Source organism: Colius striatus, chromosome 8 (genome assembly GCF_028858725.1).
Source record: "Colius striatus isolate bColStr4 chromosome 8, bColStr4.1.hap1, whole genome shotgun sequence".
Taxonomy (NCBI): Eukaryota; Metazoa; Chordata; class Aves; order Coliiformes; family Coliidae; genus Colius; species Colius striatus.
In genome coordinates this window covers 29,638,614-29,666,461 of record NC_084766.1, presented here as the reverse complement: position 1 = coordinate 29,666,461, position 27,848 = coordinate 29,638,614, and the positions used below count along the sequence as shown (strand labels likewise).

The window sequence follows — 27,848 nt, the reverse complement described above, 5'->3', positions numbered from 1 at the left end:
GCAGATCACATTCTGCAAGCAGCCAGCTGTGTTTCAGTTGAAAATCAGATTTGTGACTGTGATGGGGAGACACATGCCTTTATGTCTACTCTCTTTGTGAGCCTATCTGCATTTGGAGCAAAGGGTTCTACCTTTGGCTAAAACACTTGCATCTTTTTTTCTCCAGAAAGGAGCTGGAGAGCCTGTCTTACCACTGAGATGGTTTCCCATTAAAATAATCAACAACAATGTTGGAACTCTGTTCTTTGAAAGGAAGTTTGTCTCTGTGCCCGAGTGAGGCAATAGAGGAAAAAATCAGCTGCTACACATTAAGGAAAAAGTAACACATTTAAAACAAAAACCAAAACAAAAGGAAAGGAGAAAGAATTTTCATCCAGTATTTAATTGCAAAAACATGGTGGGAGAGAAAGAGGACTCGAGAGAAACCCCAGGACTTCTTCCATCTGAAGCAGCCATTTTGCAATGTAAGACAGATATGCTTCAACACTGGTTGGTGCAGAGAAATATCCTCAGTCTTTTAATTTACTGACTCTGATGGTTCTTTTTCCAAAACACAATGTTACCTCAAGCCTCTCCTATTATCTCGTTGAGCTTTAATCATATCAGGGCATTTGTTCTGATGTCCATGGTTTTGAGACCCATACTATACATGAATGAAAAATTCAGATGAGAGAAAACAGCCAGTTGACTTAAGTAAGTATCGACTGTTGTCTATGTGAAAAAGTCAGCACTTTCGAGAAAACCCAACCACCACAGAGTATCCAAGATGCAAAAGTGACTTCCTCTTCTAAGAATGAGATACCTCACCTCTGTTCACTTTTGCCAACGGCTGGTTTGAATGGTAACCACAGGAACGTAGTAAGTATAAACTGCTCTGGCTTAACGTGGTGACAAACAATTGATAGAAAAGAAGGACTGGGTAATTCTTTTAATTTCTTCTAACAGTTGTTATTAGGATGCCACATGCAAGTAGTATAATCACAGCACTTGTTTACTTCTAAAATGTGGTATGACACTAGAAAACATTTAAAAATAAAAACCTTTCCCTTCCTTCCTCTGTATTCCCCACTTATTATTTAAATATCACCCTGCACTGGGGAATTGCACTATGCATCCATGAAAATTGCAAAATGAAATCGAATATAGACAGAAAATGACTGATCTCCTTTCACTGAGCAAGAGGGTTGAAGGCCAGAAAAGAAATAAATTGCTTTAGGGGTAGGATGTTAAGCAAATATTTATACAATTCTCCAGTTTTTATCAAATGTAAAATGTAATCTAATAATCATCGAAGGAGTGTTTTGAGAACATTTTTCCTTAAGTATTACTCAACATTTAGACATGAATGATCAAAAAGTAGAGACCCGTTCCCACCAACCATACAGTAGTATTTATCTCGAGCTCTCTCTAATAGGAAAGATTATAAGGATTAAGTTTGAAGCTGGTGCAATTGCTTTTAGACAAACACAATATGCAATAAACTACTATTCCTAATAAACTACTACAGATGATTTGAAAAAAAAAATCCAGTAAGCTAATGACAATTAAGACTGAAATAAAAGAAGAGCCATATAAGCAACAACACAGGACCAAGAGATCCCTTTGAAAGATGCATTAGCATGGAAGCAATTAGATAAGGTGGCGTTGGCTTCCCATGTGAGGAGACATTCTCTGGGGCCACTTCTTGGCTTTCTCCTCTTTAAAGGAGCTCCTTCTCTTTAAAGGAGTTCATTCCTTTAAAAGATGGTTACATATTCTCAGGGTTTGGATCAAAGGAAGCACGGTACAGTGGGTCTCAAAATAAAGTCGGTCTCAGAACTCAATAGTTTAGAGAGGAGGGCTAGGTTTAATAGACCTCCCAACCAATCTCTATTATCCAGGTCAGCCACAACAACAATACACAACCTGTATTTAATTGGGTCAATGGTGCAAGAGGAAAAAACAGAAACTCCACTGTAAACTAGTCTCTACATTTATAAAACAGAGATTTTCTCTGCTTGGAGAGAAGCTTTTCCATTTATTTCAATGAACAGAATTATAGGAATACAAAAATCACTTCTTGAAACAGAGCATGACAACATCTTTGCAGCAATGCCTTTTCTTTGGGTGTTTTCAACATTCACTACCCCACCTACGTGTTCTCAGTTTACAGTGTGCATCTCTGAAATGATGCCTCTATTTCCTTAGCTGACTGCTAAGCATCTGGAACGCTGTTAATATGGTTTATGTAGTTTATTATAAAACAATTCTACAATATGCTTATCGTCACTTATGTCTACCATATAATTCCAAATACTGTCTTACTCCAAAGAGGACACCAGAAATTTACTAAGAAACAACTACTTGTGAGCAATTCTTGTTTGAAGAGTTATAAATAGCTTATCTCATTTGATCCCTTAGATTCCTCAAAGAAGAATTATGTGATGGAACTGGCATGTGGGAGCTTAATTCTCCCACTGCTTGCTGGTAGAGCTTTAATAAATCATCAATAATTTAAAGATAACTGTTGAAATATGACCAAGCAAGTGCACCAGCACAAAAGATGTTCTATAGAGAATACTCTTTATAAAGAGGGTGCTCTACAACATCATCATAAGCTATCACATTCAAACTTTATTTTAACTTCGCTTTCAACATGTTCCTGCCAGGCAAACTACCTACCAAACTGTGTTCTAAATTTACAGCTAAGAGCACCATCATACACTGGATGTTTCAACAAACTGCAATTGAAATCCACATTTTTATTTTCTCCTTAATGAGAAGTTGAACAGCAAAACACTGGAATGTCAAAGGCTCACTACTATGGTTTCAGTCATCAAGTAACTCCACACGAAATAGAATTTTTATGCATTCCTACATAATCTTTATGGCTGTAACAAACATCTGTAACAAACTGTTTTTCTTTTGGTTTCCCCAGAGGCAAGAGGTGATAGTGCTAAAGGTAATTTTGGCCAGAGGAGGTAAGTGACTGTGTACCTTTACCCCTGATTCTACACATCTCTTCTCCACCCCTTCTTTGAACAAAGAAATGTTAGTGTTGTGATAGTAAATCATAAAATGTTATATTTGTAGATATATACCTTCTCTTTGAGGAACCCTAAAGTACTTAACAAATGTTTGTAAAGTACTTATTGTCTGCAGGCTGACAGCAGCCAGCAAGAATACATTTCAGTCCACAGCAAGCTATAAGAATATGATTTCTGACAGGAGCAGTAAGGAGAGATTGATAAGGAAGAAGGAGTTGCACAGGCTAGCAGATTATGTTTAACATTACTAGCACATCAAGTTTAATATTACTGCTCTTCTATACATACACTTAATCATTATGTCTCCAGGGATGCATTCATTCTATTTGTTGAATCAAGCCAAATACTCTTTTCTGTTTGCAACGCACCAAAAATGTCACCCAAGGAAGGATGAGCCTGTCACCTGTAGCCCTCAAAATTCTCTGACGAAGACAACAAACAATTGATACCTCCTCTTCTTCATATCTGCATTCAGTAGTTAAGGAGACCTGGTATGTACTTGAAATGGGCTGTTACGGGTAATCAGATACTCCACACCCCTTTAGTCTAAATTCTTCCCATGCTTCTCTTTCACCCCTTTTAAATCCATTTAAGCCATAACTCCAAATCAGGACTGGCACTGCTACCAGTTAGTCCATCATTCACAAACTCTCATCAGGTTGTCATGTGAGGACCATGCACAGATTAATTAAAGGCATTTGCTCCTGGAATGCTCTGCCGAGATATGGAACATTATCCTCAATTTAGAGATGCACAGAAACAGATGTGTCCATGGTTACCCAAGATATACCCGGGACAAAGCTAGGATTCCAACACTAGTGGTCAAATTTCTGATTGTTTTTCCTGGATTGGGATGGGGAAAAAAAAATCTCAACACATTTGTAAGATTAGACGTAAGTCAGTTCCACAGTATCTCAAAACCAGAAGGCAATACTTCAAGAGGCATATGGGAACATGTCAATGCTCAATATTCAGCTTACATTAAATACAGATATGAAATATCTATAAAAGGGACACTTAGAGCTGAGTGACATTTTGTTTTTAAAATTTGAACCATAAAAATACTGTGCATTTTGAAACCATTTATAATGGCTCATAAAATCAGTTGCTTTCTCCTTTTCACTCATACACTTGAAAATATCGCTAAAATTCATGCCACATTAAAGAGCTCTAGTAAAAAAAAACTTTGCTCCCACCCTGAGATGAAAAAATAAGAATATCATTAGTTTGCCTTCAAAATAGGCTTAGAAGGCTATGTCCTCATGTTTGTAACACTAAATGGAAAGGGAACGCACTTCTTTTTAGTACAGAGACTTTGTTACTGAGTATATATTCAGTGCCCCTGAGTACAGCTGCATTAGGCAGGAACACAAACCAAAATGAAAATCTCCTATGTATTCATATTTTGCCGCTATTTTTTTATACAAGTGCATCCAACAAGAAATTACTAAGATCTCATCCTGACAGATGCTCTGCTGCTTTAAATATGACCTCAAAGTGAGCTCAAGAACTGGCACTCACAGAGCTCCGCCTTTATTAGCAGACCCATTGCTGCTGAGCAGCTCTGGTGTTAAACTCAAGAGTGCTCCTCCAGCCTTGCTGACCTCCAAGCTCGCTCTTGGCTATACCACTTCCACAAGGCCTTTCCCTTTGCTGTCTACTGGCAGCGCCAGCCAGGCCTTCAGCCGGTGATAAACCCGATTATATTTCCTCATAAAACACAATGACAAATGAGACTGAACCCTCCAACAAATATCTTAAAATTCTCAGCATCTTAAGCAGAAGCTGTGAAGTAAAGCACTGAAATGAACATTAGTGTTTAATATAGGATTGTATGATCTTCCACCTCCTTAAAAATGCGCTAGCAAACAAGATTTTACTTATCAATGAATTTTTAATGTATTAGGTGCCCATTTTTTGGCGCTGATGAAGGAGACTTTGGGGAAATTGAAATATCAAGCAATTTCCTTTGTTTCTAGCACAAATACACCCAGTCACCTCTATCTCTTAAATAAGATGGGCTTTTGCTGTTGCTGTCTGTTTTATTCTGCTTAAGCACTACAGAAAGTGAAATTAAATGGACTATGAGAGAAAGCAGCTTCTTGTCTCCAAAGTTTTGAAATGACTGAACCTTTTCATATTTCATAATTCAGACTCACTCCTCTAAATTTTGTCCAGGAAAAAAAGATGGTCTTTATATTCCAAAGATGTCCTCACAAAAGTCTGCAGTACTGGATTTTCTGGTGCAGAGTTGATTATAAAACCCCCTTTTGTTCTCATAACTTCATGATGTGTATCTATAACTCTTTCTTGTTTCAGAAGATAAGACCAGCCTTGTCTCTCTAAATGCCATTTCAAAGGAAGATTCACAGTTGTTTGACTTTTGATCTGTGTGGCAACTAGCTCGACCACCTGCGCTGGGTTCAAGCAGTTACTGAGCTTGCTTTGTACCATCTTACGAACACAGCAAGCCTTTTAAACCAGAAAGAGCTGATGTGTGAATACACCAATTTACAATGTAAATACTGGGTCCAACAATATGGGCATCTTTAATGACCAAATGTGTAAAGTGCATATATTGTTTACTGATTATATCATTAAATAAAACAGATGGCTCATATTCTCCATCCACCTATAGTGGATTAAAACACAACGATGTAATAGTCTGGTACACTGGTAATGTGAAACATTGCTTTGTACTGCTGTAGTAGTATAAATAACTGTTCACAAACGAGATACAAAGCCCCACTGCCACTAAGAGTAATTAGCTTAAGGCTGTACTGAAAGAATGCTACCTTCACAATCAACACGTGTGTGCCATTCACGCTGGAAACTGCGTTTGAAAAAATACAGCGGTGACAGAAAGCAGTAAGGAAGTTTCTCAGCACGGATAAAGTAGACCATATGCTTGTCAACGTCTAGGCAAGACCATGCACACTTAGAACCATGTTTCTTGAACAAATCTCTATTTAAATGCATTATTTGCAGCCACGATAAGCATGTTAGAGAAATACACAGTCCTTTCTTTTTTTGCTTGCACAAGCGTTTTTATGAGTTGGAAGGCAGGGAGTTGGTGCAAAACTATTTTTAAGATGCAACTCTTATTCAAGAAGAAAAATCATCTGTTTGCGTTGTAGTCTTAAACTACCAGCACATATAAGACAAAATGAAGGCTTAGCTCTAACTTGCAAACGTTAGAAAAACCTTCTGGGATATAGCTTATTTAATATAGTAAAGTCCAAGCTAAACAAAAGCTCTTAGGTAATAAATGCTACATAGTGAGATCCTGCAAGCTAAGCTATGTTAACACTCATGGAAAAATGTTAATATTTGCAGAAGGCATATAGGTCAGTAAAAAACTCTTCTGCTATGTTTTTAGGCTGGAGAGTACTAACACCACTTACAAGGCTAATACATTGTAGCTCCTGAACATTTAAATTCATTGACTAATGTTTCATATCTTCAAAAAACTCACATTAATAAACTGATTTTAAAATACGACTTTAAACCTGAGTTATAATCCTGATTCTAAGACTGAAGGAGCATTAGCATAGAAAATTCATTAGTTTGTCTGAAGTATGCAGGTTGCCAGAGTCTCTATTTATATTATTCTAGGTTTTTCTGAAACAATGTAAATGATTATCAACAGTTATACAAATGTTATCGAGAACATAAATCTCAATGTTTATGATAAAATTGTTTTCCCTTGTCTTTCCCATTTTCCTCTTTGCCTTCTTGATTAGATTCAAATTTTCTGTATTAGTTGAAGAGCCAGTCAAAATTAGCAAATTTTCATTCTTTCTATCACCAAGAAGACTAAACAATCTCTCATTGTAAGAGGACACTTTCTCAGTCATGACTTTGTTACTCTTCAGACGGATGCTTAGTAGGTCAGCGATGTGTGAACATCTCTTCTGTGGAGCTTTAAAAGTCCAATACAACGTAATTACATGATACACAGAGATATATCTTCTCTCTCAGTTTTGGTCTTGTCCTAAGCAAGACTAAGTTATCTGCAACAAGCTCTCAGTGATCCTGGTTTTCCTTAGCTGTTGATTTCTCACAGTCGTAATTGATACCCTTATTTGTAAAAACCTAAGTTCTCCTTTGTTGCAATTGTTGGTCACTTAAGCTCTTCTGTCTCTCAAGCACAGTCAAAATTCTGACATGCTACTATGAGCTAGATTGAAAACGGTCTAATCTAAAAGATCAGCTAATAAGGACAAGATTCTGTTATCACAGCAGTTTTAAATCGGTTCGATGACTTGTTTGCTTGAAGTCCTGTGTGTTTGACCAGAATCATGCTGGAAAGCTGAATTAATTTGGCTTTTATTAAAACTCGATTTTCAATTAAACGTGGCAAGAAAAGTGCCAAGTGCTACTCAGAAAGTATAAAAGAGATTTTTTACCTGATAAAGATTAACAAAGCTCCGTCAGAGATCTGACAAAAGGCTATGCAAAACCAATTTCCACCATTTGTTTCCAAACACTAGATCTCTCTAAAATGCTGGTGTGTCTATGGGCAGTGGTGGGAGAAAGAAGTTAAAAATTCTGGTGCTTGATTGACGAGATTACTGTCTTTTTCTTGAAACATTTAGAAATGCTACAAAAAAAAGGTTAAAACTCTGTATTTTGTTGATCTTGTTTGAGTTTCAAACGTTATTTTTAGTCAGCTGAATATACAGTGTAGTTTTAGTCCAGATATGCAACCTCATGAGAATGATTTCATTCAGGGATCTCTATTTGCAAAGCCCAGTGACATCTACACGTGAAGCTACATTTTGGAACGGCTGAGCTTTCAGGATCTGCCTATTAGAACACTATCCAAGTCTTCCATTTTTACGTTCCTGCATCCCATCAAAAGGCTTGGCTGGATGAAAACTGGAAACTATAATTTAATTCTGTACACTATTATTTATGTTCTCTACTTCTTGAAAAGTTCAGCAGAAATTTATTTCCACGGCAGAAGTCATGGGCCATGACAGAGCACAGAAATCTCCTTCAACACACTAGCATATAAAAGCTCTCTGTCTATCCAGGAAGAAAGATCTGGGCTAAACATTAGGGAATACTTGGAAAAGTTTGATTGAAGAGATGGAGAATGTCCATCGTTACTGAGCAGGCCAGACGACTATCTGCCAGGACTGTAAAAGGGACAATCAATCCTGCCTTAACACAAAGGGATAACCTTTTCGGAGATCACTTCCAAACTGATTCCACTTCTTTTGGTAAATTTGTGGATTACAATGCAATGACCCATGTAGCAAGACATTATGCAGATCTGTGATCAGAAAATGTTAATGTTTAGGAATTTATGGATTGAACACTTTGGAGTTAATGGGATGTGTAAAATTTGGCATATACTGTTGTATGACAGTTACAGTGCGAGTGGTGTCAAGAACAACATGATCCTTAATTTACTACAGCCTTTAAGGAGTCTGACTTCATTGATTTCTGAAGACTTGTCTCCCATTATTTCAGCAATTATCTATGTCAGCTTTTCCTAGCAGGTTCCCTACTTCAAGCTGCCTCACATACATAATCTCACCACACATTTCCACTACCTTCACTATTCCTGAACATCATGTCAGAGAGAACTTATCCTACTGGAAACTTCTTGTAACTACTGCAAGAAAGCACTGCATTGATTATGCCAATATAAGGCATGCCTTCTCACGAAAGCATGTGCTGGGACATCTACTGTGGTTGAGAAATGACAACACTACGAAATACTTTTTGTTTCACTCAAGACACTGTGAATCTTTTCAGGCTCCTGCTGATTAATGGTATTCAACATACCTCAATATAGAGAACAATCACAAAGGGTTACATGATATTTAATCTGTTATGATGCTTTACATTCTTGGTACATACAGTCTAGGAGTAGTTTGGATAATTATCCATTGGGATCTCGCTTTCCTGCAGAAACATAACTGTGCTTCACATAATGTTCTTTCCAGCTGTTCAGCTGAACACAAGAAGATAGATAGGGAGGCAAATGAGACAATAATTCCACATGATAGAAAACTCAGAATGGAGAGGGCAGAACAAAGGCCACTGTATATTTTAAAAAGGAATGAAAAAAAGAGAATTAGAAAAGTTCTCAGAAGAATGCTGAAAGCCCTGCTCATAATGAACCTAGTGTAGGCAAATTGACACATGGATAAAGCTTTCACATAACCTGAAAAAGAAAACAATGCTACAATATAAATGCTTCTATCCCAATGAATGAAGGCCATATCCTTCTAAGACTGCCTAGGTGCAAGGAGTTAAAACATAGACTTATTTTATCCTATGCATTGAAGTTATTAAAATGTAAAGATCAATTTTGCTTTTCCAGGTTTCAAGTAAACTTAACTCTGTTATCACTTGGGCTGTTGGAGCTGAAGGTTTCCAGAGACTAAGATGGCATTAAACTAATCATAACTACATGCTTGCAATGTTGAAACTGGTCCCATTTGGTGAGCCATTCACTACCTTCAGTATACAGCTTGGAATTCTCTATGTACACTGCATGCTGCAGCTGTGGTTGTTACACAGCAGCTCAAAAGAATTCTGCACCTTCTGTGATGCATGAACTGAAAGGTATTTCTAACACAGAATGAAAGTAGAATAAGGGTTTTGAAAAGTATTTCGGAAACAACATATTGAACACTGGCCAAGAAAGACGAGTAAGGTTTATAAAATGGCTCTTGATTATTAAAAATAGGAAATGTATCTTACATGATTCAGATTACATCATACCCAAATTGAGAACAGGGAACTTGCAGTGTCCCATACCATCTTAAAATTCTTGCTGTTCAGACCTAGAGGTACATTTCCTGTTTTTTTGGTTGGACTCCCAATGATGAAGAATGCTTACCCTTGGGAATTTTGCTGACAATACATTTATATTTTCCAGATATTTTGTGCATCACTTCAACAAAGAAACAAGGGTTTTTTCAAAGTCAGACACAGAGTGAGAAATGATCAGGTACTAATTAATGCCAAATTTTAATCTGGAATAACAAACTGTACGCTCCCTATCCAAAGGCTATCTTGTGACTAACAGCACCACAAAGCTTATCAGTTTCCGTCTGAAAAGACTCAACACTTCATAAGTGATAAAGATTAGTTGCGTATTAAAACACAAACATGCGCTATAAGAATCAAGTTAACTATATTAATTGCTTAAAAGCAACAAAAACTAACATGCTCTATATCTACTTTATGGTTTCTGTTTAACAACCGAAATATTAAGGATAGGATTTGCTCTCTCATCAGTCTTGAGCAAGGAGCATAATAAAAGCTGTTTTGCCCCAAGAGAGAACCCAGAATCACTCTGTCACTCCCTCCTTACTCAGTCTCCATGAAGTTAAGGAATTGCTCCTCTGGTTTAAGTTAACCATATGCTTAAATATGTTCCTGAATCAAGGTCTAAATTCCTGAGGTAAACAGCTGCAGCTGTAAATATTCAAAATGGAGCAGACATGTTGCTAAAGAATTTACCATCTCAATTGTGTTTCAATGTAGAAATACATCTTGAAGTAAAAATAGAAATGTATGTACCAAAAAGTTGCTGAACCTATTTCTACATAAACGTCTTTTGACTTGAGACTAAATATGCAAAGTTCCTGCTGGAAAGAGGAATTCCTCTGTCAGCATGAAAACAAGGCAAATCAAATTGTATGTTAAATTTCACTCAGTACCTGCGACATGAAGACTTCCTCCAGAAAACTGTAGAGATCCAGCAGTCATGGCCTCATATAAGTGATACTGAGGTAGGCTTTAGGTCACAAGAAAATCTTTTTTGTTATGGGCTTTGGGAATGGAAACAGAGTTTGATAGGGAAATATGGGAAAAAGAGTGATAACACTCGGTGTTTGTTTTGGTTTGCCTCAACGGGGACATGACTGCCTGCTGCTATTCTGCATATGGAAGTGGGGGCTTCATATGCAAGAGAGAAGGCAGAATGGACATCATAAACTTTTCACATCTCTAGAGTGCAAGAAAGCAAATTAAAAAAGAGATCTTGTGCATCCACTGCCGAATGGATACTTGACCAGGGCAATGACTAGAGCCGGAGAACGCTACACCTGCTTCAAGAATTGCCCTACATCAAATACCCTCTCAACCTAATGACCACATGGATCTCTTCAGAACTGCCAAAGTTGAGAACTGCTAGGAACCGCTGCAATCCAGTCCCAGATTCTGAAGGCCAATTCTAAACATATGTTCAATCGCTTCTGCTTAAGACTAGAAGCAATGGGCACAGGTTGGATGCTGAGGAATTTCAATTAGCTACCTGGAAAAATTGCTTATTTCAAGTGCTACAGGAAAAATCTGCTTAGAGAGGCATTGGTATCTCCTCCAACCTTAGATGGGTTCGAAACTTGACTGGAGAAGACTCTGAGCAACCTGCTCTAATTAAACTCGCTTTGAGGATGCAGTTGGACCTGATGATCTCTACAGGTCCCTTCCAGCTTAAGTTGCCCTATGATTCTGGGAAATGTTGAAAAACAACTGCAAGGTCCGGACTATCCTGGAGTTCAGAAGTACAAGGAAGTTTGACTAGAAGTAATGCAGGAAGCAGGACTACTGACATTTTCCTGTAAAGAAGAGCAATGAAGCTTGACTACAACAACCAGGGAGGGGGAGGCATTCCTGGTTTCTGAGTGTAGTCACACTGGTCATGCAGCAGTTGGTAAGTCATATAACATCACCTGAGAACTGAACACTTACTGCTTCATTTCTGTCAGCTAGAGCTGTTTGTGTTTGTGCTATTGGAAGTAAAATTTTAAAAGTCTCTTTTATAAAAGCAGATGTGTTCTTGAGCTAACAACTCAGAAGATTAAAAAGATCATTTTTGGCATAAAAATATCTCGGTGAACAATGTTGTTTGCAGGGTAGGAGCTATTTTTCTAAAATATTTTTCTGCAATTTAGAGGGGGAAATAGATAGAATTTATCTGTTAATTGGATAAAGATTCAAATCTACTGACATTTCTATCTGGTTACTTTTAGGTTTGTTTGTTTCCCACTAGGCTGTGTGTGGCTTGGAGACTGTCCAAATAGTTTTCTTAAAAGCTTTTCTAGGCTATTGGCTTAGGATATGGGCAAAAGACTGAAGATCTTTTGGAACATATTATTTTCTGCTTCTTTCTAACACACTGTGTGCTCCTCAGTTCACATTGGGGTACAGGCCAAGGGATAGGTGTCTGAGGCAGCAATATCTCAGACAACTGCAGAAGATGCCATTTCCTTAAAACCTATTATTCAAAAATTGTATAACTGAATCTACAGAGCCTCTCTTATAGTCTAACAGTCTTAAAGAGGAGTCATAAAATGCCAGGATGTCCAGAGCTATAGATACAACAAGTAAAAGGAAATGTTTTGACACTGACATTATCAACATGCCAATATTATCCTAGCAATGCAAGGCTGTGTGTGGAATACACTATTTTAATGGAACCTGAGTAGGTATATTTACAGAAGAAAAAAAGAATATTATGAATGAGTAAGCCTTTTAAAAGCAAGAATATTGAGAAACATTGCTTAAAAAAAAATCCTCACCTATATACCCCAAATATCATGAGAAAACAAATTCCAATACTTAAGGCTGGCTATTTCAAGTTGGTAAAGCAGTAAGGTGGGATAGGAAGACCTGCCCCAATTATCACAGAATCACAGAATGGTAGGGGTTGGAAGGGAACTTCAGAGATCATCTAGTCCAACCCCCCTGCAGAAGCAGGGTCACCTAGATCAGGTTGCATAGGAACATGTCCAGGTGGGTCTTGAAGACCTCCAAGGAAGGAGACTCCACAACCCCTCTGGGCAGCCTGTGCCAGGGCTCCCTCACCCTCACCGTGAAATACTTTTTTCTTATGTTTAAGTGGAACTTTTTGTGTTCCAGCTTCATCCCATTAACCCTTGTCCTGTTACTAGCTACAATAGAAAAAAAGGATGCCCAAGCTTCTTGACTGAAATTACAACACAATTATGACACAAATATGCCACTGATTTCCTTAGTGAGCAATGGTAACCTAAAAAAAAAAATACTCCTGCTTTTATTTTCCATTTCTAGAACATTTATGCACAAATGCATAGCCAGGGAATTTGGGACATATGAAGGCAGTAATTTAGACCTCTAGCTATCTAATATCTTAATGTATTTGGCCAGATTCAGAAGAGGTGCTGTTTTTCACAGACAACAAAAATAGAAGTAGTTAGATATTAATTTAATGCACAGAGTGTGAGGCTGGCATATGAACTCCAAGCATCAGCAAATACATATTGTGGGAGTGGCAACTAAGCCGAACAATTTTCAGTTTCATGATACCTTTTCCAAATAATAATGATATGAAAAATAGTCCTCCAGCACACTTCTTGATTGGTTCCAGTAATTAAGTGAAAGACTGTGTGGTATGTACCAAAGTATAGAGAAATTAGGACACAACTGACAATCTGTGCAAATTACTTTTTCTTAGAGCTCTATTTATCTAATTTGTGCTGATTTCTTGGGGTCTGTAATCTATGATTATTCTCGTGACTAAACAACATTGGGATGACGCTGAGGCTGTGAATTATGCTAGACCCTTCTACCTAAATGACATAAACAACTTAAGTTCACCATAGGTCTACCTATTATATGGCTTTAAATGACATCCTGAGAATTTTCTACTGCAAGCTGCATCTATGCTGAGGTATTTCTTTTGGCACATTTACCTGAACTGAGCTTAAATCCTAACCTGCCTTTCATTCAGATGGATGACTCAGCTCGATATTTGTGTTAAAGAAAAAGGAAATCCAGTGCCTTTGTGCCACACAGAAACATGCCATCTTGGTGTTCGACTACATAATCCTTTTGTCTGAAAAGAAGAGGCCAAGTACATTTCAGAAAGATCATATTTTTCATTTGTCTTGTGGAACACTTACAGACGAGGACTCCTAACTGTGATTCCCAAACACAAAACAAAGTCAAAGGTTACAGCATATGTTTTTGTTTCAGCTTCTCCAAATTACTTGCAAATGTATTCAAACACAATATGAGGAGATACTTTATTTTATTGAAAATAACAGACTACAGGGTGCTGCAAAAAAGGCTGAGGTACCTCAAGCATAAACATGGAAAGAATACATTGGTTTAGAAACCCATAAATCCTTATTTGAATCTGCCAACCTGAAAGCCAAGTAAAGCCCGAAAAAACTATTTTTCCTAAATGCTATGTCTGATTAAGCCATACTATTAAATGACAGCTGAACTTTAACATTAATATGATATTATTTAAATAACTGCATGATTTTTTTTTACACTAAAATGATGAATGATTTTTGGACAGCTCAATTGACATAAAGCAAGAAACCCCTTTAATGAGATTTGACAAAATGGAGACATATGCAGAATATTCGTTACAGCTCATGTCGCAGAGCCCTTCCTGGGGAGACTTGGGTTTGGTTGTATCTTTTCTTTCTTTCATTTTTTTTATAGTTTGGTTTGATTGTCTACAAGCACTGAACCATCCCTTTCAATTGCCACTTCCTTTCTCCATGGATTTTGAATTTAGCTTGTGTCATTTACATATTACTCTTAATCAGAGAATTTTACATGTTACAGTTTGGTGTTGGAATTGTAAGAAATCTGTGGAATGAAGGCATGAGATTCAGTCATTTTAACCTTTAACCTTTGTCAACTGGGTATGCAAGGAAGTAACAAATATATTTTTCTGAAGAGATTAAAGAATAACTTATTAAATTTGGAGTTTGATATTTTTGAAGCCAAGGGACAAATCAAAAACTCTGCCTTATTTTTTTCTTTTTCCTTTTTTTGTAATAAGTAAATTGCAATAAGCAAATATGCAATCTAAAACCTTACGGCAAAGGCAATTTCATACTGAATGTTTCTGAGAATGCTCTAAACTCTTTTAAAAATGGTGGTTTTTTTATAGCAACTAACACCATCTACTGCAGCGATGCTTTTCCTCTTCAGGAAGATGAACATAAACAGAAATATAGATGCCACAGAGAAGCTCAGGTGCTGTTTCAGTGGGTAAAAAACAGATATCCAGACATGACACTAATTAAAAAAATCTGTCTGGGAAAGTATCATGGTAAATTTCACGTTGGGTACTAATCACTGGATAACCCCCTCTCTGCAGACCAAGATGGATTTTTCTCATTTTACAATTTTTTCCTTTCTGTGTCACCTCACTTTAATCCCAGCAACAATTTTCATAACATTAAAAACATGGAAGAAACATGCTAAACCCACAAGATCTGACAATGTGTCTGCCCCATCTATTGAGACAGAATTTATAATCTTAACCTTTCCTCTGTGTGTGAACTAATGCTACCTCAAAACATTTACAAACTTTCTCACATAAAATCTAACAAGCAAATCACCCTGAAAACAGCAAAATCACTCAAGAATAAAGAACACAGGAAACCATTAAAATCTTCATTTTAGAATACACACACAAAACCCCCATATACAGAGAAACAAAGATGAGAAACAATTGAGTGAGGGGTAATCCCTCAGGCTACAGAAAACACTTTCCACAGCTGTGATAAAGCCTTCTATCTAACCATGCCTGCTTGACTACCAACATTCATTTGGGGACATTCTACATTTCAGCCCATGTAAAAAAGTCAGGTAGGTCATCAAAATGCTGAGGTTGAATTAAAACTAAAATATAGAGGCACAGAGAGAGACAGGAAAAAAAGGAAAGAGTGAGCAGAAGTGTCCCTACCTTGGCCTTACCTTCGCAACATTCCCGTCAAAATCCTGGAACTCTTCCCCAGGTTTGCATCAGTTTCTCTAAGCTGGGGAGAAAGAGAGTCCAATTAAAGCCAAAAAGCATTTGTGCCCCATTTTGTACAAAGGATGGATATCGCTACCATCATTTGAGTCATGTAAGAAAGCCACTGAAGCTCTGATATTTTGAAATGCTTTGTCTGATGTTCACTTATATAAAGATGAAATCCATAAACGATAAGACATTGAGGTAGCAAAGATGGACCAGAATAAAAACTAAAAGCTTTATCTATAAAGGCTTGCAGGTAGAAGTGATATGAATTGATATCCATAACTCCCATTGATGTCTGCATGTTTATTAGTTGTGTATATTAGTGAGGGTATCAAGTGCTGTGTTCCTGATGCTTTATGAAACGAAAACCAAACATACCTTTCTGTCGCTGTTTTTTAAACCAGTAATAGAAAAAAAGAAGAAAAAACAGCAGTACAGAGCAGTGCCCATTTACCAATTCTGCAAAAAAGAAATATGCCTACACTGACCCTTAAATACAAACCTCATACTTGATATTACAGCAGTCACCACTGGGATGGATGCTCAAATACTTTGTGAACAGTATGTAGTACGTATATGCAGCTGTACAAAACATATGTTTCTGCACATAAGGATCACTCACATTTTTAGTAGTTTATTGGGACACAGGAAACCTACTTTTACAGCTAAACTTCATGAGCTGATGTTCTACAGCTCCCAAAAATCTTGCAAAACAGGTAAAACCACAGCTGAATATAAAACTTAAATTGAGGAGATGAAAATTTATGAAGCAAATGAACTTCATTTTATAAAATGAATAATTACTTCTATTGTTCTTTAAAATGGATTAAAACCTTCCTACTGTTTTTATGTTTTTATGTTTATTAGTCCTCACAAAACAATGCCTAGAAATGAAGAAGTGTAGTCGAAGAATAGAGTTACAGTCCTATTGCCTCTTTTGCTACTGACAGGTGAAAGAGACACTGCATGTTTTAGAGCTCTTAGAGGCAGTGGGAAATCAAAATCTACTGCAAATCATAACATAATGATTGTCAGCTATGAGATAGCAGGGATCACTGTTTTTAACATGCCCCAAAACATAGCTGTGTACATATATGAAAACGTTTTCTTCCTTATGAAAGCTGAATACTTAGCTCTTCATTATGAAATCAGATTGCAAGGATTACCCGACTCACTGACTTCTTACTAAAGAAACTTCATAGTAGAAGACAAAATGCATCCCGTGCTATAAATCCATCAAAACAGTACAACTGCCAAGAAAAGTGGTAGCCTTCCAGTAACAAATCACCTTCCCTATAACAAACCACTATTATATCTTGAATATATGCACAGTAGCAATATTTAAACCAATTTCTATTCTGGATCCCAATACTGTAATTATTTGCTACCACATTTAATGTTTATTACCAAAGTCAGTAGCTGCAATCAATGACACATAACCTTTTCACATTAAAAGTATTAAGAAAATATCAAGCAGAAGCTGGGACTGGATAACTCCAACCAAACCTTACTTTTAGCAGTATCATATTCAATGGGAAGGTCTGCACTGACTCTCAAATCTCTGCAATTATGTGCCATGATGGAACAATGATGAGTATTGTATTCCAGGGAGGCCATTCCCTCATTTTTTCCTGATTCACCTAGACAATTCAAGCTCCAGAAAAGCAGTTTAGCCCAGTTTGACACAAGGAACAGAAGAAAAAAAGTCACAATAATTTTTAAAAGGCTCATTAAAAACTAAGTTCTTATCTATGCTAGAAGGGAATCTGAAGTACAAATGTATGCTTTACATTGGTCTTTTATTATTCATAAAGATGCATTTAACACTTGGGGCTTCTCCTCCCTCTTCACTGAAAAGCAGCTCTCTCCTTTTTACTATTATATGTTTGATCCTAACTTTCCTCTCTTGCTGCAGGATTCTACCTGACAGAATCAGTACTGATAGGAAAGGGAAGCTGAATCTTAGAGGTTTGACAAACTCCTTTAAGCAAGATGACCTCATATTTTTATGGTAATAAAAAACCCCACAAAATAAGTGACAGAAATGTTGATAAAGAAACAAACACATATACACACAGTTGGAAGATCTCCAGCTGTCTCCCAAGAGAACATTGAAAAAACTCATCTTTTCTTCCTGTATTGGCAAAAAAACCCTAGAGAAAGAGTCTCAAACAGTAAGTTTGTTTTTTAAAACTGAAATATCTGATGGTAGTTCTTCATTTCTTTACCAATACCAGTGCACAGCAGAAACCAAAAAAACTGGTGGCATGCAAACCTGTTACATGGCATATGATGGCACTTCCTTGTTTTACAGCACTGCTGCAGTGAAAACATTTTGAAAGATGCTTTGATACTGTCAGTGGCAAATCTACACGGTGTTTAAGAAAGCTTTTAAAAAATGATATTAAGCATGATAAGGAGAATGGAAGGAACATGAACAAGATGCTGATGTTCATATCTTCTGTGCCTTAGACACATTGTGAGGTTTTCCAAAAAAATGTTCTACCTTTCAGAGTCCTTTATAATCCAGTTAACTGGTCTCTTGTAGCAGACCTTTTATACCTTCTCTTTGGCTTTAAAATAATGTAGGTTAGAAGAGAATTCCTCTTCACAGCTGCTATTACATTTGTATGTTGCACTGCACACCATCTTCACTTATGCAAAACAATAATAACCATGTCTTGTATTTTTCTTCATTCGAATGTTTTAGTCTACGGACAGGAAACCTCATATATGTAAATTTAACCAAACTATAGAGACACTAACTCATTCAAATTTTGCTCTTAAGAAATTCTGCCTAATTTTCACAACGTTGAACTGCTAAGAGCTTACCATCACACTCAATCTGACATTTGACTTTCAGAAGGCAAGTTTGTTCCCTGGCTCATTAGACAATAACTTGGTGTATTCAGTATAAAGCTATTATGCATTGATGGAGCATCCTCTGTCCTGGCCTTTAAAAACTCTCCACAAAACAGAAAACTTGCCAAGTTCTCCAAGATCATCCCTGATTGTACATTTGAGCATACAGACAGCTGGGACAGATGCCCTTGTGTGGCTCCACCGAAGAATTTTTCTGAGTTCCCTAAACAGAAATATTTTAAGTGACATATGATAAAAATGTGGAATTTGAGACCTTGCATTTATGACAAGAGGTCATTAGTTTATCTGTGATGGGGTACACTTTCCTAGAATACCCTTAATTTTTAATCTTGCTCCTTGCAGTTTACAGGTTTTGTCATCAAAGACATTCGCTCTTCAGGTGGAAAGCACAGAAAAAACTAGACTATGAACCATATTGTCTCTTCCCATGAATTCCCCCTAAAATTCCCATGAATTTTTAGGATCAGCAGAAAGCTACAGTGCCCAGGTTTTACTTGTCCAGCTAGCAACAGAAAAGCATCTGTGATGAGAGGAAAATTGAGGTAGAAGACACAAAGTTGCCTAAAAAACACTTGGTAAATGCTTACAATCCTTACTTACATTTAATGATTTGGTTACACTTAATTTTTTTTAAGTAGCTAATGCCCAGAACTTCAGAAAATAACTGGTAACGCTTACAGAAAATGCCTTATTAAAGCCACCATATAAGGCTTTACCCATCAAAGCTGTTCAGGTAAAGAAACTCCCTGGAACTGCTAAAGCATAAAAGCTTAAAACAGTAGAGATCAGGAAAATATCTGATCAATGTGTCACAGGTGCAAGTACTCCTGGTTCTGAAAGCAGAAAACAGAACCAGATAGGCAAATTTCTTAGACTGAACCTCAGAGAAGTTGTATGCATTGCTGCATGCATCCCCATAGGATGGGATGGGCTTCTGAGAATCCTCATTAACTACATAAATTACAGAGTAGATCTGATCCCCATGGAGGCAACATGAGACAAAATTGACACAGATATGTTATCTAGACTGCAGTGACAGAGCAGCAGTGTAAGAAACCACTACCTTATTTTTCACACAGAATTGCCTAAGGAGGCAATTACTACCATTTGCAGCTACAAAGAGGAGGGCTGATGAACTTTTAGAAGCTCAATCATTATACTGAACTTTGCTTCATAGAAAATCCAAGAAGTCACTGCAATGGACACGATAACAAGCCCTGCAAAGGACAGAAAACTAACTATGATGTTAGTGACAGAAAGCTTGCTCCCAACAGTGGATCTGGTGGCTTCAGCGTGACTCTCTGTAGGAGAGGTTTCACAGGATCAGGTCCATAAAAGACACTTTTAAAGTACTTTACTGCATATGGTGATTATATCTCATGATAGCAGCTGATTTATATAAAATGATCAATATGCTGGATTATTTTTGCATGGACATAGAACTTGCCCAAAGCAAATAAATCCAAGACCAGCAATTACTTATTATCAAACTTACCCTTTCCCGAGCACGCTGGATCTTCTCTCTGTCATGGCTGAGGTTTTCCAGCATCTCCTGTCCAATCTGTTCTGCATTAAAAAAGTCAAAATGTAAATCATGAAAAATATAGCTTGTGACTGAAAGTCCTCAAAATGCCAAGTTAGATTGTAACAACAGTATTTAATACACATGGCAGCCTAATCACTCCTCCTAACTGCAAAGAGGAAGATATCATTATTCTAAATTTCAAGCTTTACAAGCAACGTAAAATTGAAGAAGTAACAACCAAACCAGAAGCTGCCCCCCTGCAATCTCTTGAGGTTGTCTAGGCCCTTGGAACTGGCACAGACCTTTGCTCTGTGAAGCAAAGGCAAGACCTTCAGACTTGCCCTAAGTGCTGAGCATCCATACTTCCCACACGTTCCTTAAGCCCACTTCTTGTCTTAGAAAGGAAGGCAGGAAGCCTTTGCTAAAACATCAGCAAGGCTTATACCTCTAATGACACTGAGAAGTCATACTGGCAGAAAACCACTCCATGCCTCTCAGCATTTACCATTGATGTTTAAACAAAAGCTATTTCAGGCTAAGCCCAGTGGCGGGTGTGTCTTGCTTCAACATGGACCATTTCTGGTAAGCTTAGACATACACTGTAACCGACCTCCTGATGTTTTTAATAGCAGATATATATATTAATCCATTGTCACCATCACTTGTTTACACAGGGATTGTTGGCTTGCACAGCTTACGTTGAATCAAAGGTTGCAAAATGATAATGAAGAGGCCTCAAGACATAGTACAAAGACAACCCAAGATGCCAAAACTTTACTCTTCAAAAAGCTTCAGTCAAACGCTCCTCTTACACTGAAATATTAGCAGCAAGTATAGAGAAGAGATTTTAATCTTCAAAGCTCCATAGAAACATTAAGAAACCCTTCCTTTATTTCCCTGAAGGAGAAAAAGAAGTTAAATCATTCCCATTTTACAGATGGGGAAACAGACACGAGAAGCTGAAGCAGCTGTAGCTTGCCTCAGGACACACAGCACGTGTGAGACACCCAGCATTTCTGTGCACATTCATTTAAGCTACTTAGCTAGCTCGCCAGAGATACTCACCAAAACTGAGTAAAACTATACAAATATGATTTTTTTTTCATCAACAACAAAAATCATGCCTTGCTTTTGATCTAGGGAATGAGTGGGACCTCAAAATTTTGTTATTTGAGGAGCCTGAAGAAGATGAATCACTAAAAATTCAACAATATGTTGGTAGAGCAAACATGACTGTTCGTATTTTTTCTAATAGATACAGCCCATTTTCAGGAAAGAATCCAAAGTGGAATCACCTCAAACTTTAAAAATTTGAGACAAACAATTCTTTTTCCTAAATCCACTTAACACAAGGTACACACTCTGCCAGATAAAGTCTAAGGAAATTCATTGCATACATATTTCTCTATCTGTTGCCAAGTACAGAACAAGTAAGATAAATATTTCCTCAGATATCTGACCACAAATTGACATCCTCATTATGCTATCTTGTCCCTCTTGGCTTGCTGCTCTTTACTTTTAGCTGTATATACAATGCCTCCCAAAGGTGAAATGTGGTAAGATATGTGGTTATTGGGTTTAAAAAGCTGCAAGGTGCAGTACTGCTATACAAATGGTAGCCTAAGAAAGCAATTCAAGAGAGCTTTGCCTGTGTTTGCATGTCAAAGGACTTTCTGGATGAAACTATACTGAGCTTATTCCTCATCAAAGCACTCAAGATACTGTAATACATAAACTGATACATGCATTCAGTGTAATCTGAGGGAGAAAAAACAAAGCAAAATCCCTTAAAAACAGAGAAAGGAAAAAAATCAACAAATTACTAACCAAGTAACATGAGGTGAAATGATAACAAGTATTTATTACTAAAAATGGATGCTTGCAGAGACATAAAGGAGTGCAAGGAGCAGATTTTCCTTCAAAGGAATTACTATAAAGTAAATGGCTAAAATGGCTCAGTATTTCACAAACAAAGCTCAAAAATATCTTTATAGGACACAGCTCTATTTTTATTACACCAATTTTAAGCAAGTTACTGTGGGGTTTTTATTTTTCATCTTCTTCCTGTCACTGGCAAGTTCACACTCTTAGCTTTTTATAATGATTGAGTTTATTTTCCAACTATCAATGTGACAGCAGCATCAACTGTAAGTGAGGGTAAAACACCGTCACTTTGACGAATAGTGTATTTTCCTCTCATTGTCGATGACTGAAGACATCAATAAATAAGGAAGGAGAGCATGTCAGCCAGAATATCACAGAATGAATTGTTGATATGACACTTAGGGATTAAACCTTCAGCCACGAAGTTCAACCTAGCAGAGGGGTCTGAGAACTGAGATAGTTGCGTTTCTTCCCAGCAGCCTCTATAGATAAATAATTGGACGGATCATCAATTTTACAGGAGCAGCTTTACTCTACATGCACTTTAGTTGATGATCTTTGGCCTTTTTTGGGCTAAAATAACAACATAAGTTGAACAAAGAGACATAACGGAGGTAACATAATCTCACAATAAGTTTGCAAACATAAATTGCCACCTTTATCCACAGCTACTCATTCCACTCAGAATATTCACTGACGACAGTGAAACTTGGTTTTTGGCTAGAAGGTCAAGGCAGTCAAACAAATATTAATAAATAAAGAAAACATAGACTTAGAAATTATATGAAGACATGTCTTCTCACTTGGTTTGGAACTGAAAGTGCCCAGGACTGGGAAAAAAGTAACATTAGTCCACAGTACAGCTAATTACAAGCTTGACATCATTGCTATCTGCTAGCTATCATTTTTCAAGTTCTTCCATAACTCTGATGTTTTTCTGCCAGTTAAAGTCTTCATCTATGTGGCAGATTCATGTCTTTAGTGCGATAGTGGTGTATAGATCTTTCCAGACTACTTATAATGCAAACCATTGACGATGTTACTACAGTTATGTGAAAAGGTCAGGTTTCTAAGATGTACTGTAGTGCAGATGCATGAATTAAGACCAATACAGAAACCGAAGGGTGTTGCTTGCTGCCGGTAATGGTGTTATTTCCGTAGCATCTTAACAACGTCAATTATTTGGGGATTATCCCATCCTTTTAGTCAGCATGTACAGACAATGTTTAGTACAGTCCCAAGTCCTACAAGACTGCGTGGTGTTGCCTCTTCTAACTGCAATTCCCAAAGAGATGCATAAAATTATGTTCTAAAACTACAGACAAACTACGAGAAGCAGAAGGGTGAATGCATTTACATCATTATTATCTATGTGCTGACAGAGGGCAGGAATATTCGATATGGCAATTATCTCAGTCTTCAAGAACACTGTGATGATCAGAAAAAAAAAATTCTGAAGAAGTACATAACTTAATATTAACAAGCATCAGCCTTAAAGGGTGAAAGCTAAAAGCCATGGCTCCAAATGTATTCTGCCTTAAAGGTGTTAGAAGAAAGTACGGGAAATCAGTCTCTTCAGTGCTAAACACTTTCATAATGCTGTGCTGTGAGTCCAACACAAATGGTGGCTTGGTTGTACGAGGCTGAGCTATGCAAAAAAAATGTAACATTTCTTATCCTAAACCGCTGAAGCTAATTAGAAGATGCTTTCCCCATCTAAAGAAAAAACAACCCCCAAACCCCAACAAATGCAAACCCAACTTCCTCCTCCATGTATGCAGAACTTGGTACAAGGTTTTCAGCTTTTATACTCAGATAAACCCAAAGGCAATGGCCACTTATAACAATACTTTATACTCCTGAGTGTAAATACTTTGGAATTTTCCTGTAACCTATATGAAGTAATTATTTATACACACAAATCATAATTATTTAATATATGTTCCACAAAGCTTGATTTCTAATACCTCGACACATATCAAGCAATTAAAGTAAGTCTTTCTTTTCCTTTATTTTCCTCCAGCCATGTAAGTATTTATTTACTTTATCAGCTAAACTGATTCTGAAAGACCTTTTTCTAATCACTCTAGTCAATAATACTTTTTTTCCTTAAGAATGACTAATATATTTACTCAAGAGACAGGAATGATATGGAACGAGCCTCTCCAGGCTTTTGGATAAACAAACATGCATTTTAATGAATTTTGAAGACAAATACCTCATTTTTCTTTTCATATGACAAATAAAATAATCCAACATGGTTTTTATACAGCACTTTTCCTTTCAAAGTGTATCCTCTATGTGAGTGTATATTTAAAGATATATAAATCCAATTCACAAGAGGCAACATATATCTTGATATGGTTTCAAATGTAAAAAAAGTGTAAAAACCCACAAATCATAGAGAATATGTCTGCAGTTATGATTTGCTCAGTCTCATCATATGTATAACGCATGCATCTGAGCTACCTCTAATCCACACTGGGAAAAGCAGAACATCATGTTAAAAATCAAGATGGCTGTTCTACAGAATCATGAAATCAAGTAAACAAACCACTGTGTTGCGAGAGAAGGAATCAGAGTAGGAACGGAGAGCACTTCCACCGTGAGAACCTCAGCCTTGCCTTGTTAGTAACACCATTCGGGGGGTGCAATACTGTGTTGTCATTGCACAGAAAATGTAACAAAAGCTTGTGGGAGACTTCTGGAGAAGTACGCTGTCACAGGCAGAAGCTCAGTAAATGTATTCAAGACTGGGACACTTTTTTTATTCAGGAGTCACTCCATTTTGGACAGGTTAAAAGTTTAAATTTTAGGAGACTAAGAGATTAATCATCAACAGTAGGTGCTGGAAAAAAAACCCTAGAAAGTGTTAAATGCTAGCTGTTCAGAGGTGACAGAAAGCAGATTTACAAACCTGGAAAATATATTTTGCAGGAGTTTGAAGAATTTAGGGTTGAATCAAATGCTTTATGCTTCTGACTGCAGAAAGTTAATAAAGTAAGTGATGACATATCTTTTAGCATAGGGACGCGGGTAAAAGTCCTATAAATTTACAAGTTCACAGTTGAGACATATATTTACACTGAGTAGCCAATAGACAGAAAGGTTTAGGTGATTAAGCTATTCAACAACAAATACAGGTTAACACAGATAAATGAAAGATAATATAATGGCTATGAGCCAATGAAGAGACAATCTGTAGAGCATTAACAGAACAGAGAAACACGAGAGTTGGTGCTCAAATGCCTCAAGAATCTGCCACTGAGAAGTTAATCTGCATGCTGTTAAGTGGTCACTTAACACAATAAAATAAAAATTAGCTACAAGCTATAGGGACTAGTTGGCCTTTTCAGCAGAAGCAAATGCCACACGGATAGAAAGAGCACTAATAGTCAACAGCACACACTGAGGACATCCAACATTTCCAGAGCTGTCAGAAGCTCAGTTGCAAGAGAGAATAAAAGAAGTCAACCAGTTTCACTGTGAAAGCAAATATCCCCTCCAAGTCCAAGATGTCTACCAAACTAAAAATACAAACATTTTTTTCAAATGAAAAAGGTCCCCATAAGCTATAATGGATGTTCATGAAACCGTTTTCATTGGCCAACAGCAAAAGGGCTCCATTGATCCTGAGGTCAGGGAAACCAGAAGGAAAAACATCCAGGACATCTAATCAGAATTCAGGCTTTGTGCTTTGTTCAAAATAAGGAATAAAAGATATTTGAGGAAGACGTCACATGTCTTTAAGAACAAACTGGAAGCATTTCACAGCCAACACCTCCCATGGTCCAGGTTTACTCTGTCCCTCCCCAGGAAAAAAAAAAAAAAAGCAGATGAATGAGAAGAAAATGGGAAAAAGAAAGTAGAAAGATGACATATAACAGACCTAGTAACTTCACCTCCAGTAGCCTTTTCTTTTTCTAAGGTTTCATACCCTTTCTGAAATCCTAACTTACATCAATTTGCTGGTATAAAACTACTCATTTCTCACTAACTGATGTATTCTTTTCTGTCTACTCCCATCACCCATCTAGCTGAGCTCCCTTACTAGCATCCTCACAGCAACATTCACAGGAGGTGGCAGACTTTGATTGTTCTGAGCGCTTGTCTACATTGAAGTCCAGCCACTGTTCTAGCTGTGCACCAGCTCTGCAAAGCTCACCCACTCCAAATCCCTCCCTTTGCATCTTCTTTCCCCCTCCTTCCTTCAAATAAGTTCTAAGGCAAAGAAATCCTTGCTTAGTGCATCAACAAGAACTTACTAGTCCCATTTCAATCATTTAAGTAAGCAAAGTTGGCAACCAATCCTCAGTATCTTCTTTAAGTGCTGTCAGGATGGACGCAGTTCCTGCTCCCCCTAAGCCCGGTGCAGGGAACAGATGCTGTTTCATTACAGCACTGTTAATCTTGAATTTTTCTGAAAGTGATTTAGCAGTGGACAGTATTAACAAGATCGATTGCATCTACATTAAGATGTTAAGAAACATATCTTCTAAAACTTAAGCCACAAATAGTAATTTAATTAAACTCCAAAGAGTACTGAGATGACACAAAAGTGATCTTTGGTTTGTTTAACTAAGACTAGATTCATAGTTGGAATTTAATAAAAAATGCTCCACTGTCTACCAAGTTTGCTATAACCTCAAAGTAATGTAAATAATTACCTTGGACCCTACAGTATTGGTTATTTCAAAGGCTTAAAATGTGTAGGCAGAGAGTTGGCAACTTACAACTCCTGCATTCAGCAGCTTAAGGCTCGTAAAGTTGGCCCTACCGCTATAGCTGATTTACTCTTCAAGCAATAAATGCACTTCAAGACAGAGTTGAGCACAAAATAGATGAGACAGACTATCAGCCAACCAGCAAACAAAGTTACATTGTGTTTCCAAAAGAGAAGAAAACATTTTGAAATGTTGAAATATGTTTTAAAATTGAAGTGTGGAGCAAGAGATTTTTTTCCAACTTACTTAACTACACAAAACTACAGCATATGACATTTAAACGGTACAAAGATGAAGAACAAAGTCTGGTAGTTTTATCTATAAGCACTGGACCAAATTTGTTTTTTTTTTTTAAAGTGATTCTGCATGACCTATATATGTAGCTAAAACTTATCAACAGGAAAAAGGTTGTTTGCTGTATCTGTTTCTGGACATCAGAAAAATCTATGAGAGGAGTACATTCTTCAACTGTTTCAATCTGAGAAATTGCTCCTTGAAGCAAAAAGCAATGGCAACAAATGAAAACAAAGCCAGAGTCAAATAAAATGACATTTGGGTTTGCTCAGGTTTTCCCCAACATCCTGATGTACCAGGTTTATCCTGAATCCACGGAGCGACTAGAAAGTCGGGAAAGCTGGCAACACAAGCAAAAAAACCTGTGCTTGTTTGATCTTTAACACTTCCATAGAGCTAAAAAAAATGTCTTAACCTTTCTTGCACTGTTCAGCACCTCATTTTAAATGTGAATGGAGCTATCTCCTGCTGTATTCACATTCATATTTAAATGCAGAAAAACAGAAATAGTGTCCAAACATTAGAAAAATAAAACAAACCTAGAGGATGATTAATAAACAATGCTTAAAATCGATGACCAAAAAGTGCAGCAGTTTGTGCAAAAATGAAGTGTTCTGAAAACAATGTATATATATATATAGATATATATAGAGATATATATGTATATAAAAAACTTTCTTAAACATCAGAGAGCCCACAAAGCAGGTGAACAGCTCAGCAACCTCGAAGCT

At 37.1% G+C, this 27,848-nt stretch overlaps 1 protein-coding gene across 4 annotated transcripts in view; it reads right to left on the bottom strand.

Annotated features, from left to right (window-relative positions):
- The window catches only part of VTI1A (vesicle transport through interaction with t-SNAREs 1A), a 277,258-nt gene that overhangs the window by 87,190 nt on the left and 162,220 nt on the right, over positions 1-27,848 (bottom strand). For 2 of the 4 annotated variants that reach the window (XM_062000777.1, XM_062000778.1), the window contains 2 exons: positions 20,186-20,256; positions 15,751-15,823 (listed from right to left, as the gene is read on the bottom strand). In XM_062000777.1, the coding sequence (XP_061856761.1) occupies positions 15,758-15,823; positions 20,186-20,256 (137 nt within the window). In that variant the 3' untranslated portion in view covers positions 15,751-15,757. The remainder of the gene's footprint in view (positions 1-15,750; positions 15,824-20,185; positions 20,257-27,848) is intronic. The other 2 variants (XM_062000775.1, XM_062000776.1) reach the window with 1 other exon arrangement.